Source organism: Pristiophorus japonicus, unplaced genomic scaffold (genome assembly GCF_044704955.1).
Source record: "Pristiophorus japonicus isolate sPriJap1 unplaced genomic scaffold, sPriJap1.hap1 HAP1_SCAFFOLD_258, whole genome shotgun sequence".
NCBI classification, from domain to species: Eukaryota; Metazoa; Chordata; class Chondrichthyes; family Pristiophoridae; genus Pristiophorus; species Pristiophorus japonicus.
Genome location: NW_027252318.1, coordinates 430,712 through 448,540, shown reverse-complemented (window position 1 = coordinate 448,540; position 17,829 = coordinate 430,712). Strand labels below are relative to the sequence as shown.

The following is a 17,829-nucleotide window of genomic DNA, read 5'->3' as shown; positions in this document are numbered from 1 at the left end:
ACCTGAAGGGTGTGCTCCTCAATTTTTGGTTCCCCTCCCTCCTCCCCTGAAGGTGCTGACTCTGGCTAGTTTCAGTCCTACACTCACTGGTTCCCCTCCCCTGAAGGTGCTGAGTCTGGCTGGGTTCAGTTCCACACTCACTGGTTCCCCACTTTTTGCGAAGTGCTCCTGGCACTTTATTAAACACACATACAGTAGAAGCACATTAATGTGATGGGAGATCACTGACACACAAGCAGCCAGCGCTGTGGAGCCTCCTGAGAATCCGGTCCCTTTACAGCCAGTATTTACAGGAGCTGGGACACGGAAAGATTCCCATTAAAATCACTGATACATTTGTTAACTAAAAATAGTAATTTCTCCTCCATTTACAGACGCTCCCTGACCAGTCCCCATTTCTCCTCCATTTACAGACGCTCCCTGACTCGATGGGGATTTCCCGGCATTTGCTGGTTGTCTCGGGGTTTGTGTCTGAAACTGGCGGGTAGTTGTGGGGAGGCGGATAATGCGGAGTTTGTCTCGGGCCTGGGCCCGCACTCGGTGTGTGGAGACCCCCCCCAGGGGTTCGGAAGAGCGGGGCGGGGCCAGAGCTAGTCGTCAGATGGTCCTCCAACCAATCAGTGTGAGGGGCAGGGCTTGTGCCACTCAGTGGGCGGGGCTGAGCCCGGATCTCCCTCATTGGCTGAAACACTGCATCATTTTTAAAGTTGATTTATCTTGAGAAAACGGGATCTTTCTGTTGTGGCTTTAAACAGATGAAATGCTGTGGTGCGGAGCAAACATTCCAACATTTGTTTGTGAAATGTATTCATTCAGGACAGACAGCAGGGTTTCAGGAAATGCAGGGGATGTTGTGTAGATGGATTGTCAAAAGGTGTTTGATAAGGTGCCGGACAGGAGGCTTGTTGATCAAATTAAGGCTCAGAGTATTAAAGGGAGTGGGGCAGCTGGATAGGAAGTTGGATTTAGGGCAGAAAACAGAGTAGCGGTTAATGGAGGTTCTTCATAGAAACATAGAAAGTAGGTGCAGGAGTAGGCCATTCAGCCCTTTGAGCCTGCACCACCATTCAATATGATCATGGCTGATGATGCAACTTCAGTACCCCATTCCTGCTTTCTCTCCATATCCCTCCATCCCTTTAGCTGTAAGGGCCACATCTAACTCCCTTTTTAATGTATCTAATGAATTGGTCTCAACAACTTTCTGTGGTAGAGAATTCCACAGGTTCACAATTCTCAGTGAAGAAGTTTCTCCTCATCTCGGTGCTAAATGGCTTACCCCTTATCCTTAGACTGTGAACCCTGGTTCTGGACTTCCCCAACATCGGGAACATTCTTCCTGCATCGAACCTGTCCAATCCCGTCAGAATTGGAGGGCGTAAACAGTGGAGTCTTCCTGGGTCAGTGTTGGGACCATTACTCTGCTCGATGTAGAGAAATGATCTGGGCTTAGGTGTATGGGGCATATGATCAAAATCTCCAGTTAATGCCAAAAAGGACCCATGGCCAACTGAAGCGGACTTTAAGTGCCTTCATTGTCAATACACAGGTTAGTAATTGGAGCGGGTAAATGTGAAATGAAATTTAATGCAGAGAAATGTGCTGCGATAGATTTTGGGAGGAAGAAAAAGAGAGGAAATGTACATTAAATGGTAAAACTTTCAATGGAGTAGAGGAGCAGAGAGATTTAGGATTGTAAGATTCTACTAATTCCTTGTCTTATTAAGGATCGAGAGTCTAGTGTTAGAACACAAGAAATAGGAGCAGGAGTAGGCCATCTGGCCCCTCGAGTCCGCTCTGCCATTCAATAAGATCATGGCTGATCTGATCCTGGCCTCAACTCCACTCCACTTCCCTGCCTGCTCCCCATAACCCTTCACTCCCTTATCTTTCAAAACTCTGTCTATCTCCACCTTAAATATATTCAATTATTATTAGCAACTTTAACATAAGAAATATAATTTGAGCAGATCCTCTGTGCTCTACCACATCAGAGTAAAGATGCAAGTCCTGCGTGTCCACAGTAACTGACACCAGGTCAGCCCGCTGGATGCCCTGAGCTTGATCTCCGGTGTCTCCAGTCCCGACTGCCCCCTTACATCAGTCTCCCCTCACTCTTATACCCTGCACTGATCCACCTCTGGCACCGGACTCTTCTTTGCCTTCCCAGCTGGGTTTTGGCAGGAAGCGAGGAAAAGACAGCTGGAACTTCTCTCATTTGTGATTTACAAGGTCACTTTCCCTGGTTCCCAGCAGTTACTTTTCTTCAGTAATTTTCTCAATATCCCTAAACTCCCCTGCCTGCTGTTAGTTGTTATTTCTTATAGTTCCACAATTATAGGTATCAACATCACACATTATAATCGAATCTATTGTGTTACTCACTCTGGTTTGAGCTTACATTGTGGTTACTGACAGACAAACCCTGTTCTTTCCCCCGATCTGATTACAGATTGCAACAGTGGGTTCAGTGAATGGAATGTCTGATCAGTGTTGCCATGGTGACCTGTCTGCAGTGAATCGATTGTTTGAGTTTCTAACTCAGACTAAACTTTTCTTTCCCATGATGCACATTTAAGTTAAAGTCAATGTATTTTAGCCATTTTATGTTGATAAAGTGGTTAAACAGCACATGGGGTCCTAGGTTTTATAAATAGGGGTGTGGAGTACAAAAGAGCAGAGGGCATGTAAACCTGTACAAATCATTGGTTAGGCTGCAGTTCGAATATTGTGTCAGGTTTTGGGGATCTTACACCAGGAAGGATGTCGAGGCCATGGAGAGGGTGCAGAGAGATTCACTGAGATGATACCAGGGAAGAGAGGCTTTAGTTATCAGGGGAGATTGGAGAAACTGGGGCTCTTTTCATTAGAACAAAGGGTAATTGGAGATCTGAGGGAGGTGTTCAAAGTTTGATCAGGTAAATGAGGATAAACTATTTCCACCAGTCGATGAGTCAGTAATTCGAGGGCATCAAATTCAAATCATCACCAAAAGGCTCAGACCACGGGAGGAACTATCGAGCACACTGTACAACAATGTTCGGGACACTCACTGTCCCTCCGGATCTGTGTCCGGGGAAGGAACTGATGGGTTTCTCTTATCTTTGGGTTAACTGATGTTCTCATCGAGGTGATGGATGTCTGTGGCGGGGAATGGGGTATTCTGAGCACCTAGTGTCCGCCATAAACACTCTCCAGTCAGGTACAGCACGGGTTAGATAAAGCTCCCTCTACATTGTCCCATCAAACACTTCCAGGCAGGTACATGGACATGTTACCAATACCTTCTCTGGATACCAAGGCTAGGAGAGACACTCTGGAAGGTATGGCGAGCTGCGGTTTGTCCATGAGAGTAACTGAAGGTATGAGAATTAAAATAATCACAAGTAATGATCGGGTGTCAGTCGTGGCTCAGCGGTAGCAGTTTTGTCTCTGAGTCAGTAGGTTGTGGGTTCAAGTCCACCTGTAGAGACTTGAGCACAAAATCTAGGCTGACATTCCAATGCAGTACTGAGGGAGTGCTGCCCTGTCAGTGTTCCCATCTTTCGGATGAATCGCTGAACCGAGGCCCCATCAGCCTTCAATCAATATCACTAAAACAGATTATCTGACCAGTATCACATTGCTGTTCGTGGGAGCTTGCTGTGTGCAAATTGTCTGCCGCATTTCCTACATTGCAACAGTGAATGCACTTCAAATGTACTTTGATGTTGTTGTACCTCATTGGCACTTTGGGACATCCTGAGGTCAGGTAAGGTGCTACATAAGGACAGGTCTTTGTTAAATGGAGAAAAGTTCCAAAAAAGGATCAGTCAGTAACAGGATATCAATTAGTCTCCTCTTATATTGGAGAAATCAAGGAATCGACACACTGTGTTGGAACCAAAGCTGATTTATTTGTCAGATATCCAGAAAATAAAATTCCAGCCCAGTTACAGGAGAAACACAGCCCGACTGTCAGAATGAACACTGTTCAGTTCCGATGTGATTCACAGCAGAATCCAATCCCTGCAGTCACTTGTGAACTCGCTGGTGTTTCAGCAGGTGGGATGGGGCAGTGAATCCCTTCCCACACTCAGCGCAGGTGAACGGCCTCTCCCCAGTGTGGATATGTTGGTGTTTCCTCAGATCACTTCTGCTTTTAAAGCTCTTCTCACAGTTATAACATTTAAATGGTCTCCTATTGGTGTGAACAACTTGGTGTGCAGTGAGATTGCATGACTGAGTGAATCCCTTCCCACACACACAGCAGGTGAATGGCCTCTCCCCAGTGTGAACTCGCTGGTGTCTCAGCAGACTGGATGACTGACTGAATCCCTTCCCACACTCAGAGCAGGTAAACGGCCTCTCCCCAGTGTGGATACGCTGGTGAGCCAGAAGGTTGGATGAATTTGTGAATCCCTTCCCACACAAGGAGCAGGTAAACGGTCTCTCGTCAGTGTGAAAACGCAGGTGTCTCAGGTGGTGAGATGATTTCATGAATCCTTTCCCACACACACAGCAGACAAATGGTCTCTCTCCAGTGTGAATTCGTTTGTGATGAGTGAGGTGAGATGAACAAGTGAATCTCTTCCCACACTCTGAGCAGGTGAATGGCCTCTCCCCGGTGTGAACTCGCTGGTGTTCAATGAGGTTGGATGAAATAGTAAATCCCTTCCCACACACAGAGCAGGTGTACGGCCTCTCCCCAGTGTGACTGCGTCGATGAATTTCCAGCAGGGACGGGGAACGGAATCCCTTTCCACAGTCCCTACATTTCCACGGATTCTCCATGGTGCGGGTGTCCTTGTGTCTCTCCAGATTGAACGATCAGTTGAAGCCTGGTCCACACACACAACATATGTACAGTTTCTCCCCGCTGTGAATGGTGCGATGTTTTTTCAGGCTGTAACTGGTTAAAGCTCTTTCCACAGTCTGCACAGGAACACTCACTCGGGTGTGTGTGTCTCGGTACTTTTCCAATCACACTGATGTTTGAAATCTTTTCCCACAGACAGAACAGACAAACATTTCTCTTTCCACATTTAGAGGCCTATGATATTCATGTTGCGGTGGATCGAGTGACTGTCAGATCTTGGTGATGTTTGGTGTGAGTTTCCCATCTACAAATCTTCCTTTTCTAATCCCCTGTAAAAGGAGTTTACAAAAGTCATCACTAAGGACAGGATAGAAATTCAGAACAGTCAATTCTAGTTTCTATGGTACACACATTCCTCTCTGGTGTCCCCACAGCTGTAAATCCCCATCACACACACTATCCCTACTCCCCATGCTGAAATCCAAACCCATTACATCATCTCCAACATTTTTTCCTTCTTGCTGAAGGTGCTGACTCTGGCTGGGTTCAGTTCTACACTCACTGGTTCCCCTCCCTCTCTGACCCTGAAGGTGCTGACTTTGGCTGGGTTCAGTTCTGCACTCACTGGTTCCCTTCCCTCTCCTCCCCTGAAGGTGCTGACTGGCTGGGTTCTAGTTAGGCCACAGCTAGAGTACTGTGTGCAGTTCTGGTCACCACATTACACGAAAGATGTGATTGCACCAGAGAGGGTACAAAGATTTACTTGGATGTTGCCTGGACTGGAGAATTTTATCTATGAGGACAGATTGGATAGGCTGGGGTTGTTTTCTTTGGAACAGAGGGGAGACCTCATTGAGGTGTATAAAATTATGAGGGGCCAAGATAGAGTGGATAGGAAGGACCTATTTCCCTTAGTAGCAGGGTCAATAACTGGGGGGGCATAGATTTAAAGTAATTGGTCGAAGGTGTAGATGGGATTTGAGAAGTTTTTTTCACCCAGAGGATGGTGGGAGTCTGGAACTCACTGCCTGAAAGGGTGGTAGAGGCAGAAACCCTCATAGCATTTAAAAGTACCTGGATGTGCACTTGAGGGGCCTAGATAGAGTGGATAGGAAGGACCTGTTTGCTTTAGCAGAATGGTCAATAACTCAGGGGGCAGAGAATTAAAGTAATTGGTAGAAGGATTAGAGGGGAGACCTAAATGAGGTGTATAAAATTATGAGGGCCTGGATCGAGTGGATAGCAAGGACCTATGTCCCTTAGCAGAGGGGTCAGCTGTAGCTCAGTGGGTAGCACTCTCATCTGAGACAGAAGGTTGTGAGTTCAAGACCCACTCCAGAGACTTGAGCACAAAAAAAAATCTAGGCTGACACACCAGTGTCGTGCTGAGGGAGAGGAGCTGACTTTCGGATGAGACATCAAACCGAGGCCCCGTCTGCTCTCTCTCTGGTGGACGTAAAAGATCCATTGGCACTATTTCGAAGAAGAGCAGGGGAGTTATCCCTGGTGTCCTGGCCAATATTTATCCCTGGTGTCCTGGCCAATATTTATCCCTCAATCAACATAACAAAAATAGTTTATCTGGTCATTATCACATTGCTGTTTGTGGCAGCTTGCTGTGCTCAAATTAGCCACTGCATTTCCCACATTGCAACAGTGACTATGCTCCAACAGTACTTCGTTCTCTGTAAAGAACTTTGAGATGCCAATCGTCGTGAAAGGCGCTGTATAAATGTAAGTCTTTCTTTTTTGTGCCGTTACCTACAGGGCTACAGACCAAGAGCTGTAAAGTGGGATTAGGCCAGAGAGCTCTGTGCCGGCTGGCAGGGACACGATGGGCCCAATGGCCTCCTCCTGTGCTGTAAATGTCTGGGATTGTATGATGTCACAGGTCTCACCAGCAGTCGCACTGCCTGATGGGTGATTGACAGCCCAGAGTCCACGCCTGCGCACCGGGAACCGTGTCCGGCACAACGCCTCCCTCTCGGTCGCAATGGTAATAACCGCATATGCCCAGAGGACACCAACCGCCCCCTCCCCCCACACTCGGAGCTGCACCTGCGCACTCGGATCCCGTAGCACGGAGTCGGCATGGGGCCTTCCGGGGAAAGGCGTTTGTGTCTGTTTAAGAGCCGCAATCGGAGTTTTCTCTGCTCCGATTGGGTAGAGAATTGCGCGGGGGGCAGCGGGGGAGAGAATAAAGGGAAATCCAAACCTGAGAGTACGCACACCCGGGTCCCGAGACCAGTTTCCACCAGTTTGGCGGAGCACGCTCGTAGGACACGTGACACGGGCCCACGGCCTGATTGACGGGAGCTTCCGACCAATGGGGAGCGAGTGGGGCGGCCTGGAGCAGCGAGCCGGCGGGTCCTCCAACCAATCGGGGAGCCCGAGGGGCGGGACGTGCACCGCTGATTGTCTGAGCCGCAGCGCGCGGCTTTGTGCAGTCCCTTGTTCGGGGCCTTAAATATATTCAATGACCCAGTCTCTACAGCTCTCTGGGACGGAGAATTCCACAGATTTACAACCCTCAGAAGAAATTCCTCCTCATCTCAGTTTTAAATGGGCGGCCCCTTATTCTAAGACTATGTCCCCTAGTTTTAGTTTCCCCTATGAGTAGAAATATCCTCTCTGCATCCACCTTGTCGAGCCCCCTTCATATCATATGTTTCGATAAGATCACCTCTCATTCTTCTAAATTCCAATGGGTATAGGCCCAATCTACTCAACCTACCTTCATAAGTCAACCCCGTCATCTCCAGAATCAACCTAGTGAACCTTCTCTGAACAGTCTCCAATGCAAGTATATCCTTAAATACAGAGACCAAAACTGTATGCAGTACTCCAGGTGTGGCCTCATCAATACCCTGTACAGTTGTAGCAGGACTTCTCTGCTTTTATACTCTCGACCCATTGCAATAAAGACCAACATTTCATTGGCCTTCCTGATTACTTGCTGTACCTGCATACTAACTTTGTGTTTCATGCACAAGGACCCCCAGATTTGTTAGATTTCTATGAGGAAAGACAGGAGGAGGCTCGAGTGGAGCAGAAACGCTAGCACGGACTAGTTGGGCCGAATGGCCTGTTTCTGTGCTGTATATCCTATGTAAAATCAGTTGTGAATAACCTTGTGCATTAATTTTCCAGTTTTATGCCATGAAAGAACCCACAGGTTAACAGGTTAATGATTTACATCAGTTTTTTCTTACTAATGAATTGAATAGATTGGTCGACTGCTTTTACAATAGTCGTGATCATTATTTGATAATTGCATTAAGTCCTGCATCAGACATTACATGCTTCCATTTCATTTATCATCTTATTTGAAGTCCATATGAATAATATTTACATGTACTCTTGTCTGGTATAAGAACTTAATAGGAGCAGGAGTAGGCCATACGGCCCCTCGAGCCTGCTCCATCATTCAAGCTGATCATGGCTGATCCGATCACGGACTCGGGTCCACCTCCCTGCCCGCTCCCCATAACGCCTTATTCCCTTATCGTTTAAGGAACTGTCTATTTCGGTCTTAAATTTATTCAATGTCCCAGCTTCCACAGCTCTCTGAGGCAGTGAGTTCCACAGATCCACAACCCTCAGAAGAAATTTCTCTTCATCTCAGTTTTAAATGGGCGGCCCCTTATTCTAAGATTTTGCTCTCTAGTTTTAGTCTCCCCCATCAGTGGAAATATCCTCCCTACATCCATCTTGTCAAGCCCCCTCATAATTATTGTGTATGTAGGCACTCTGTTAATGACTCCACGAGGCAGGGGTATGGCACTCGAACTGAACAGACTGTAGTCCTTTATTGCAGCTCCTAAAGTGAGGACACCAAGAGGTGAGCTCCCTTTTATACTGGGTTACCTGCAGTGTACAGGTGACCAATGGGTCTCCAGCAGCAGCACCCTCTGGTGTACAGGTAAGGTATATACAGGGTGAAGGTACATTCAGGTCCAGTGTTCAGTACATCATTACATCATTGACATGCATACATAACAATAATCTTATACGTTTCGATAAGATCACCTCTCATTCTTCTGAATTCTAATGAGTAGAGGCCTTTCCTCATAAGTCAACCCCCTTATCTCCAGAATCAACCTTGTGAACCTTCTCTGAACTGCCTCCAAAGCAAGTATCTCCTTTCATAAGTATGCTTAAGATGTGCACACTTAAAATTTTACGGGTTATCTAAGAAAACAGGAAAGGCTCTCCGTTCAAATAGATCAAGCACTAACTCCTAATGCAGAAGACCAAGTCATGGAGGAAGTAGTTCAGAAGCCAGAGAACATTGTTCGGACAAAGATGCAGTTGGTGAGGTGCAGGGAGATTCTGGCTGTAGGGAGGTGGGTTGTGATGCAGTTGGTGAGGTGCAGGGAGATTCTGGCTGTAGGGAGGTGGGTGGTGATGCAGTTGGTGAGGTGCAGGGAGATTCTGGCTGTAGGGAGGTGGGTGGTGATGCAGTTGGTGAGGTGCAGGGAGATTCTGGCTGTAGGGAGGTGGGTTGTGATGCAGTTGGTGAGGTGCAGGGAGATTCTGGCTGTAGGGAGGTGGGTTGTGATGCAGTTGGTGAGGTGCAGGGAGATTCTGGCTGTAGGGAGGTGGGTTGTGATGCAGTTGGTGAGGTGCAGGGAGATTCTGGCTGTAGGTTGTTGGGTTGTGATGCAGTTGGTGAGGTGCAGGGAGATTCTGGCTGTAGGGAGGTGGGTGGTGATGCAGTTGGTGAGGTGCAGGGAGATTCTGGCTGTAGGGAGGTGGGTTGTGATGCAGTTGGTGAGGTGCAGGGAGATTCTGGCTGTAGGGAGGTGGGTTGTGATGCAGTTGGTGAGGTGCAGGGAGATTCTGGCTGTAGGGAGGTGGGTGGTGATGCAGTTGGTGAGGTGCAGGGAGATTCTGGCTGTAGGGAGGTGGGTTGTGATACAGTTGGTGAGGTGCAGGGAGATTCTGGCTGTAGGGAGGTGGGTGGTGATGCAGTTGGTGAGGTGCAGGGAGATTCTGGCTGTAGGGAGGTGGGTGATGAGTGTGGTAATGATGATGAATTGCGAACCGAGAAATAGGTCTGTGCACATTGAAGATAAATGACAAAAGGTACTGGAGGAGCAGCAGAAAGGGCTAAATGACAGTGTAAGAAATCCTGTAAGGACTCAAGCTTCCCATGCAAGAATGGCTTGGAAAAATCAAGGCAATTTCCTTTGTTATACTTCCAGTTTTTGGTGAAAAAGATGCTTGCAAAGAATATTTCAAATATGAATAACTGTCAGTCTGCTGCGAAAATAATACTGGGACTTAGAAAAGTAAATGGCGGTGTTCTTCTGAGAAAAAATGGGAGAGAGATGACCAAATAAAAACCATGGAACTGGTCAGGAACATTGAAGTAGCTGCAAGAAGCATTTACATTGGAGGAGGGAGCAGGCCAGGAGGAAAGGTGATCCAAATGACATTGATTACAGAGTGGAATCTAGACAGCAGGTGGGAGATATACAAGAACCAGGTAACATTAACAAGGGTAAACTAGGGGCCAAAAGATGGAACATCTACAGTAAGCTGTATAGACGTGAATGCTGAATGCATTCGGAATCAGCAATTCCAAAACACGAGGCTACTGTGGCACTCGGGAACTCCAGTGTTGTGGGAATATTATAAACATGGCTGACTGCAGAGGATGGTGCACAGGGACAGGAGGAGCCTGTTCCACCATTCAGTGAGATCTGTACCTCAACTGCATTTACCCACTTCTGCTCCATATCCCTTGATGCCCTTAACCAACAACAATTTACCCATCTCAGTTTTGAAAATGTTGAATTGTTTGATCCTCGTATTCAGTCTTTTAAGGGAGGGAGTTCCAGATTTCCACAACTCAGTCAAATGAATTTGAAAAAAAAAGTAAATTAGAGGAAAAAAATATATTCAGGCACAGCAGAGTAGACAGCAGGGATGTGATGTGGGCCTGGATGTCAAAGACACCAAGGAGATTAAAGCTGTTCATTCTGTGAAAGAGCTGTCCAATTTATTCCCACACCCAATCCTTTCCCCATAACCCTGCAAATTAGTTCTCTCCAACTACATGTCCAATTGCCCTTTGAACGTCCCAACGGAATCTGCTTCCACCACCCTGAGGCCTAACCAGTGATTTATAAAGGTTCAGCATGACTTCCTTGTATTGAATTCAATGCCCCCATTTACAAAGCCAAGTATCCCACAAGCTTTCTTCACTGTCTTATCAACTTGCCCTGCCACCTTCAAAGGTTTGTGAACATTTACCCAATTCCTTCTGTTCTTTCACAACCCACAAAATAGCACGATTTAGGTTACACTGCCTCTCCATGTTGTTTGTCCCAAAATACATCACTTCACACTCATCCGCATTAAATTGTATCCCTCCTCTGCCTCACCATTCCCCATCCCATCCCCCTTCCTCTCCTCCTTCCCATCCCCCCTCCCCAATGTACGTTGGGTCCCATACTCTCTGGAGTTAAAAAGAAAGAGAGGTGTTCTCATTGAAACACAAGATTCTGAGGGGGGACTGATAGGGTAGATGCTGAGAGGTTGTTTCCCATCTGGAGAGTCTAGAACTAGGGGACATAGTCTCAGGATAAGGGGTCGGCCATTTAAGACCGAGATGAGGAGGAATTTCTTCGCTGAGAGGGATGTGAATCTTTGGAATTCTGTAACTGTAACCCAAAGGGCTATGGATGCTGAGTCTCTGAGTATATTTAAGGCTGAGATCGATAGATTTTTGGACTCTGGGGGAATCAAGGGATATGGGGATTGGGCAGGAAAGTAGAGTTAAGGTCAAAGATTAACCATGATCTTATTGAACGGGGGAGCAGACTCGAATGGTAAGCGGGGGGGGGACCCTGATAATAAAGGATGACAATAGAGAATAATAAAGAACCTAGTTTCCCCTTAATTGCATCTATGCTATTCGCCTCAACAACTCCATGCAGCAGCAAATTCCACATTCTCAACACTCTCTGGGTAAAGAAGTCATCCTCTTAAAACTGTGCCTTCATATAGTGTGACAGGAGGGAGATAATTGCACCAAGACCTGCCCCCAACTCCTCCTGTCTATTTTTCTGTATTACCAGCTTGGGTTTTTTTAAGACTCAGAAGGTTATAAGTTTAAGTCCTGCTCCACCTTGAGCACAGAATCTAGGCTGACACACCAATGCAGTGCTGAGGGAGCGCTGCACTGTCGGAGGTGCCGTCTTTCGGATGAAATCTTAAACCGAGCCCCCGTCTACCCCCTCAGGTGGATGTAAAAGATCTCATGGCACTATTTTGAAGAGCAGGGGAAGTTATCCACAACGCCCTGGCCAATATTTATCCCTCAACCAACATCAACAAAAACATATTATTTGGTCGCTAACACATTGCTGCTTGTGGGAGCTTGCCGTGTGCAGATTGACGGCCACGTTTCCTACATTACAACCACAAGTACACTTCAAAAGTAGTTCCAGATCACAACAACTCGCTGTGTTTAAAAAAACAAAGTTTCATTTCACCCCGCTTCTTAAATCGGTGTCAACACTGAGCCACGTGAGGAGATATTAAGACAGGTGACCAAAAGCTGGTAAAAGAGGCAGGTTTTAAGGAGCGCTTTAAAGGAGAGGGGTAGAGAGGCGGAGAGGTTTAGGGAGAGAATCCAGAGCTCAGGGCCCAGGCAGCTGAAGGCACGGCTGCGGTTTGTGAATTTAAAAATGATCCGCTATATGGTGCCCACTCCAAATAACAGACTTGGCAGGTCCGGAATTAGGTGCATTACCTTCCAATAGATGAAACATTTGATCTGTGCCCTCTGCAGCACATCCTGTACCCAGCAGCCAGGCCTGTGGCTCACTCACTGGGCAGCAGACCCTGTCATTGCAAACACTGTTTCAATGTGTTTCCCCTGTGTAACAATCCACAACAACATTCAACACATTATATATAGTACAGACTGGAGCAAACACATCCCCCTCCTCCTCAATCCCCCCTCCCCTCATCCCAGCCCTCACCCCCCGGGTATAAAACCAGGCGGCTCCAACTCACCGACACAAGGGCCCAGCGCCGCGTCACTGGCGCCCGGCCCAAACACACTGCCCGAGCTCCGAGTCCCACTGAGGCCCGGGTCCGCCTCCCTCACTCTGAGTGACAGACGCTCCGGCCAATCCGCTTCCCCCGGGAGAGCCCCGCCACCGCAAACCCGCCTCCCTCACTCTGAGTGACAGGCGCTCCGGCCAATCCGCTTCCCCCGGGAGCTCCTCACCGGGCCGCCCCTGGCCAATCAGCGCTGCCGGGAGGCGGGGTTTGCGGCCTTGATTTGGGTTGAGCGAGGCTCGCGCTCGGAGCTTGGCGGTTGGGTTGAAATATTTGAATGTTTAACGGGCGGTGACCTTTGCCCCTGTGTTCCACTCCAGGACATTGTGACTATTTACTGAGGCGGCCGAGAGCTCGGGCCTTACACTGAACATCCGTAAGACAAAGGTCCTCCAGCAGCCTGTCCCCGCCGCACAACACTGCCCCCCAGTCAGCAAGGTCCACGGCGCGGCCCTGGACACCGGGGACCATTCCCCAAACCTCGGGAGTCTCTTATCAACAAGGGCAGGCATTGACCACCAGATCCAACACCGCCTCCAGTGCGCCAGTGCAGCCTTCGGCCGCCTGAGGAAAAGAGTGTTTGAAGACCAGGTCCTCAAACCTACCACCAAGCTCATGGTCTACAGGGCTGTAGTAATAGCCGCCCTCCTGTATGGCTCAGAGACATGGACCATGTACAGCAGACAGCTTAAGTCGCTGGAGAAATACCACCAACGATGTCTCCGCAAGATCCTGCAAATCCCCTGGGAGGACAGACACACCAACGTTAGCGTCCTCGACCAGGCCAACATCCCCAGCATTGAAGCACTGACCACACTCGGTCAGCTCCGCTGGGCAGGCCACATTGTCCGCATGCCAGACACGGGGCTCCCAAAGCAAGCGCTCTATGCGGAGCTCCGTCACGGCAAATGAGCCAAAGGTGGGCAGACGAAACGTTACAAGGACACCCTCAAAGCCTCCCTGATAAAGTGCAAAATCCCTACTGACACCTGGGAGTCCCTGGCCAAAGACCGCCCTAAGTGGAGGAAGTGGATCGGGAGGTTGTTGAGCTCTTCGAATCTCAACGCCGCGAGTGTGAAGAGGTCAGGCGCAGGCAGCGGAAGGAACGTGTGATAAATCAGTGCCATCCCCACCTTCCTCCGACAAATATCTGTCCCACCTGTGTCAGGGTCTGTGGCTCTCGTATTGGACTGTTCAACCACCAAAAAACTCATTTTAGGAGTGGAAGCAAGTCTTCCTCGATTCCGAGGGACTGCCTATGAAAAAAAGAGGGATTGGCGGGACAACAACAGCAACTTGTGTTTATATAGTGCCTTTAACACAGTAAAAGGTCCCCAGGCGCTTCACAGGAGGGTCACAGATTGTTTTGTCTATTCCGAGGCGGATCTGCGATTGTCACCGAACTAATCTGCCTCCCACAATATCTACAGAATCCCGGGAATACCCGCAACCTCCCCGAGAATGGTCTTCATCATCATCAGCGCTCCCTGGAACCAGGATGACTTGCTTCCACATGGGTTTGCAGATGTTTCAATGAAGGAGCCGATATTCCAGTCCTGAACTCCAATTGAAGGGTGGAAGATGCCTGTGCCTGGATTGTTTTAACGTGTGGTGACCGTCTCACACCAGCCACCATACGGGCTTGACAGAGCTCGGCCTTTATCCAGCGGCAAGGGTTAATCAGGACGGCAGGAGACCTGCTCTGCTGCAAGGACCTAGTGCGCACACATATCGCAGTGTGGGCAGGCCCGTGCTGCCCCTGGGCTCTCGGCTCTTCTGGGCCCCGTACCCTCATTTACCGCACCTCCGCCACGATCTCTCAGCGCACCTTCGCCACGATCTCTCACCGTTCCTCCGCCACGATCTCTCACCGTTCCTCCGCCACGATCTCTCACCGTTCCTCCGCCACGATCTCTCACCGCACCTCCGCCACGATCTCTCACCGCACCTCCGCCACAATCTCTCACTGTTTCTCCGCCACGATCTCTCACCGCTCATCCGCCCCGACCATCCCGCTCCTCCGCTGTACCTGGACCCCGTCGATGTTCCTGCCCACGCTCCAAACTGCGACCTGGGTTTTGCTGATGTCATCCAGTCGCCCACCTCGAAGCCGTTGCACACTTGTAGCAGCTCACTCTGGAAGCTGCAGTGGTATGCTCTTTTATCCTCCCGACCCGCGGTGGCTTTTTTTTCTTCAAAAATGTACTTTATTCATATAAAATTTTCACAATACATTGGAAAATAGTTCAGTACCTTGTGGTCAGCAATTCCATACAATTCGTTTGGATGCTGACAGCAGTTCCATACGATGCACTAGCGTGCATTTCATTTCAAGGTACAGTTTAGTACAATCTGTAAATCACGTTACATGTAGTACTGTGCAAATAAGGGTATTACATGGAGCAGATAATAACAGGATTACATTACATTCCAGGATACATTTCAATACCGATCATGAATCACGTTACATGTAGCACTATGCAGATGAAAGCATTACATGGAACAGATGAGAATATGTCCTCTCACAGGTCAGGGTGGCCCGCGATGTCCCAGGACCCATGCTGCTCTTTTATCCTCCCGACCTGCGGTGGTGACCTCTCACAGGTCAGGGTGGCCCTCGATGTCCCAGGACCCACGCTGCTCTTTTATCCTCCCGACCTGCGGTGGTGTCCTCTCACAGGTCGGGGTGGCCCACGATGAATAAATGCCCCGGAATAAGTTGCCCTGATATTGACGCTCATTGTAATTATTTCTGTGGTTCCCAACTTTAATATTCTCCTGAAAGTCCCACTGCAATCCAGTTCCAGTTCCATTGAGGGTGTAAAAGAAAAGATAGCCATCCGTGGCTAACTAAAGAAATAAAGGACGGTATCCAATTAAAAACAAGGGCATACAAAGTGGCGAAAACTAGGAAGGACAGAAGATTGGGAAGCTTTTAAAAGCCAGCAAAGAATGACTAAAAAAATCATTAAGAAAGGGAAGATAGACTGTGAAAGTAAACTAGCACAAAATATAAAAACAGATAGCAAGAGTTTCTCTCGGTATATAAAAAGGAAAAGAGTGGCTAAAGTAAATGTTGATCCCTCAGAGGATGAGAACGGGAATTAGTGATGGGGAACATGGAGATGGCAGAAACTCTGAATAAATATTTTGTATCAGTCTTTATGGTAGAGGACACAAACAATATTGCAACAGTGGATAGTCAAGGGGCTATAGCGGGGGAGGAACTGATCACAATCACTAAGAAGTAAGATAATGGGACTAAAGGTGGATAAATCCCCTGGATCTGATGACTTGCATCCTAGGGTCTTAAGAGAAGTAATGGCAGGGATAGTGGATGCATTGGTTATAATTTACCAAAATTCTCTGGATTCTGGAGAGGTCCCAGCAGATTGGAAAACGGCAAATGTAACACCACTATTTAAAAAAGGAGGCAGACAAAAAGCAGGAAACTAGACCAGTTAGCCTAACATCTGTGGTTGGGAAAATGTTGGAGTCCATTATTAAAGAAGCAGGAGCAGGACATTTGGAAAAGCATAATTCGGTCAGGCAGAGTCAGCATGGATTTATGAAGGGGAAGTCATGTTTGACAAATTGCTGGAATTCTTTGAGGATGTAACGAACAGGGTGGATAAAGGGGAACCAGTGGATTTGGTGTATTTGGATTTGCAGAAGGCATTTGAGAAGGTGCCAAATAAAAGGTTACTGCGCAAGATAAAAGTTCACGGGGTTGGGGGTAATATATTAGCATGGATAGAGGATTGGCTAACAGAAAACAGAGAGTCGGGATAAATGGTTCATTCTCAGGTTGGCAATCAGTAACTAGTGGGGTGCTGCTGGGACCCCAACTATTTACAATCTATGTTAACAACTTGGAAGAAAGGACCGAGTGTAACGTAACCAAGTTCGCTGACGATGCAAAGATGTGATAAAAAGCAATGTGTGAGGAGGACACAAAAAACCTGCAAAACAATAGACAGGCTAAGTGAGTGGGCAAAAATTTGGCAGATGGAGTATAATGTTGGAAAGTGAGGGTCATGCACTTTGGCAAAACAAATCAAAGAGCAAGTTATTATTTAAATGGAGAAAAATTGCAAAGTGCTACAGTGCAGCGGGACCTGGGTTATTTGTGCATGAAACACAAAAGGTTAGTATTCAGGTACAGCAAGTGATCAGGAAGGCCAATGGTATCTTGGCTTTTATTGCAAAGGGGATGGAGTATAAAAACAGGGAAGTCTTGCTTGTTGTACAGGGTATTGGTGAGGCCACACCTGGAATACTGCCTTGGTTTCCATATTTACGAAAGGATGTACTTGCTTTGGAGGCAGTTCAGAGAAGGTTCGCTAGGTTGATTCCGGAGATGAGGGGGTTGACTTACGAGGAAAGGTTGAGGAGAATGGGCCTATATTCATTGCAATTCAGAAGAATGAGAGGTGATCTTATCGAAACATATAAGATTATGAGGGGGCTTGACAAGGTGGATGCAGAGAGGATGTTTCCACTGAGAGGGGAGACTAGAACTTGGGGGCATAATCTTAGAATAAGGGGCCGCCCATTTAAAACTGAGATGAGGAGAAATTTCTTCTCTCAGGGTTGTAAATCTGTGGAATTCGCTGCCTCAGAGAACTGTGGAAGCTGGGACATTGAATAAATTTAAGTCAGAGGTAGAAAGTTTCTTAACTGATAAGGGATTAAGGGGTTATGGGGAGCAAGCAGGAAAGTGGACCTGAGTCTACAATCAGATCGGCCATGATTGTATTAAATGGCAGAGCAGGCTCCAGGGGCCATTTGGCCTACTCCTGCTCCTATTTCTTATGTTCTTATGTAAAAGGCCGATGATAATCAGCCCTTGATGAATCGACTAAATCTGGCAGATAGGGACGTGATCTTTGGGTTTGATGTTCCCGTGTGCTAATCTTCTCCTTCTAATATTCTTTAAAAGGAGTTTACAA

The 17,829-nt window shown here is 47.7% G+C and overlaps 3 protein-coding genes and 1 pseudogene across 4 annotated transcripts in view; 2 read left to right on the top strand and 2 right to left on the bottom strand.

Annotated features, from left to right (window-relative positions):
- The window catches only part of LOC139247122 (nuclear factor 7, ovary-like), a 640,289-nt gene that overhangs the window by 300,922 nt on the left and 321,538 nt on the right, over nt 1-17,829 (top strand). The gene's annotated exons all lie outside the window — the stretch shown is intronic.
- Nucleotides 1-17,829, top strand: part of LOC139247112 (zinc finger protein 432-like) — a 521,915-nt pseudogene that overhangs the window by 319,757 nt on the left and 184,329 nt on the right.
- LOC139247117 (zinc finger protein 432-like) overlaps nt 1-17,829 on the bottom strand; it is a 420,986-nt gene that overhangs the window by 276,385 nt on the left and 126,772 nt on the right. The window lies entirely within an intron of this gene.
- On the bottom strand, nt 3,877-12,907 carry LOC139247108 (zinc finger protein 383-like). 2 transcript variants are annotated; one of them, XM_070871515.1, is made up of 2 exons: nt 12,830-12,907; nt 3,877-5,127 (listed from the first exon to the last, which is right to left on the bottom strand). In XM_070871515.1, exon 2 carries the CDS (start codon nt 4,771-4,773, stop codon nt 4,015-4,017), a length of 759 nt encoding a protein of 252 aa, XP_070727616.1. In that variant the 5' UTR covers nt 4,774-5,127; nt 12,830-12,907; the 3' UTR covers nt 3,877-4,014. The 2 variants fall into 2 exon arrangements, with proteins under 2 accessions (XP_070727616.1, XP_070727617.1); XM_070871516.1 differs by lacking the exon at nt 12,830-12,907 and adding an exon at nt 12,564-12,668.

Bases quoted from the DNA above. Each gene is read 5' to 3' on its own strand.
- LOC139247108 (XM_070871515.1), bottom strand. From the start codon at position 4,773: ATGGAGAATCCGTGGAAATGTAGGGACTGTGGAAAGGGATTCCGTTCC.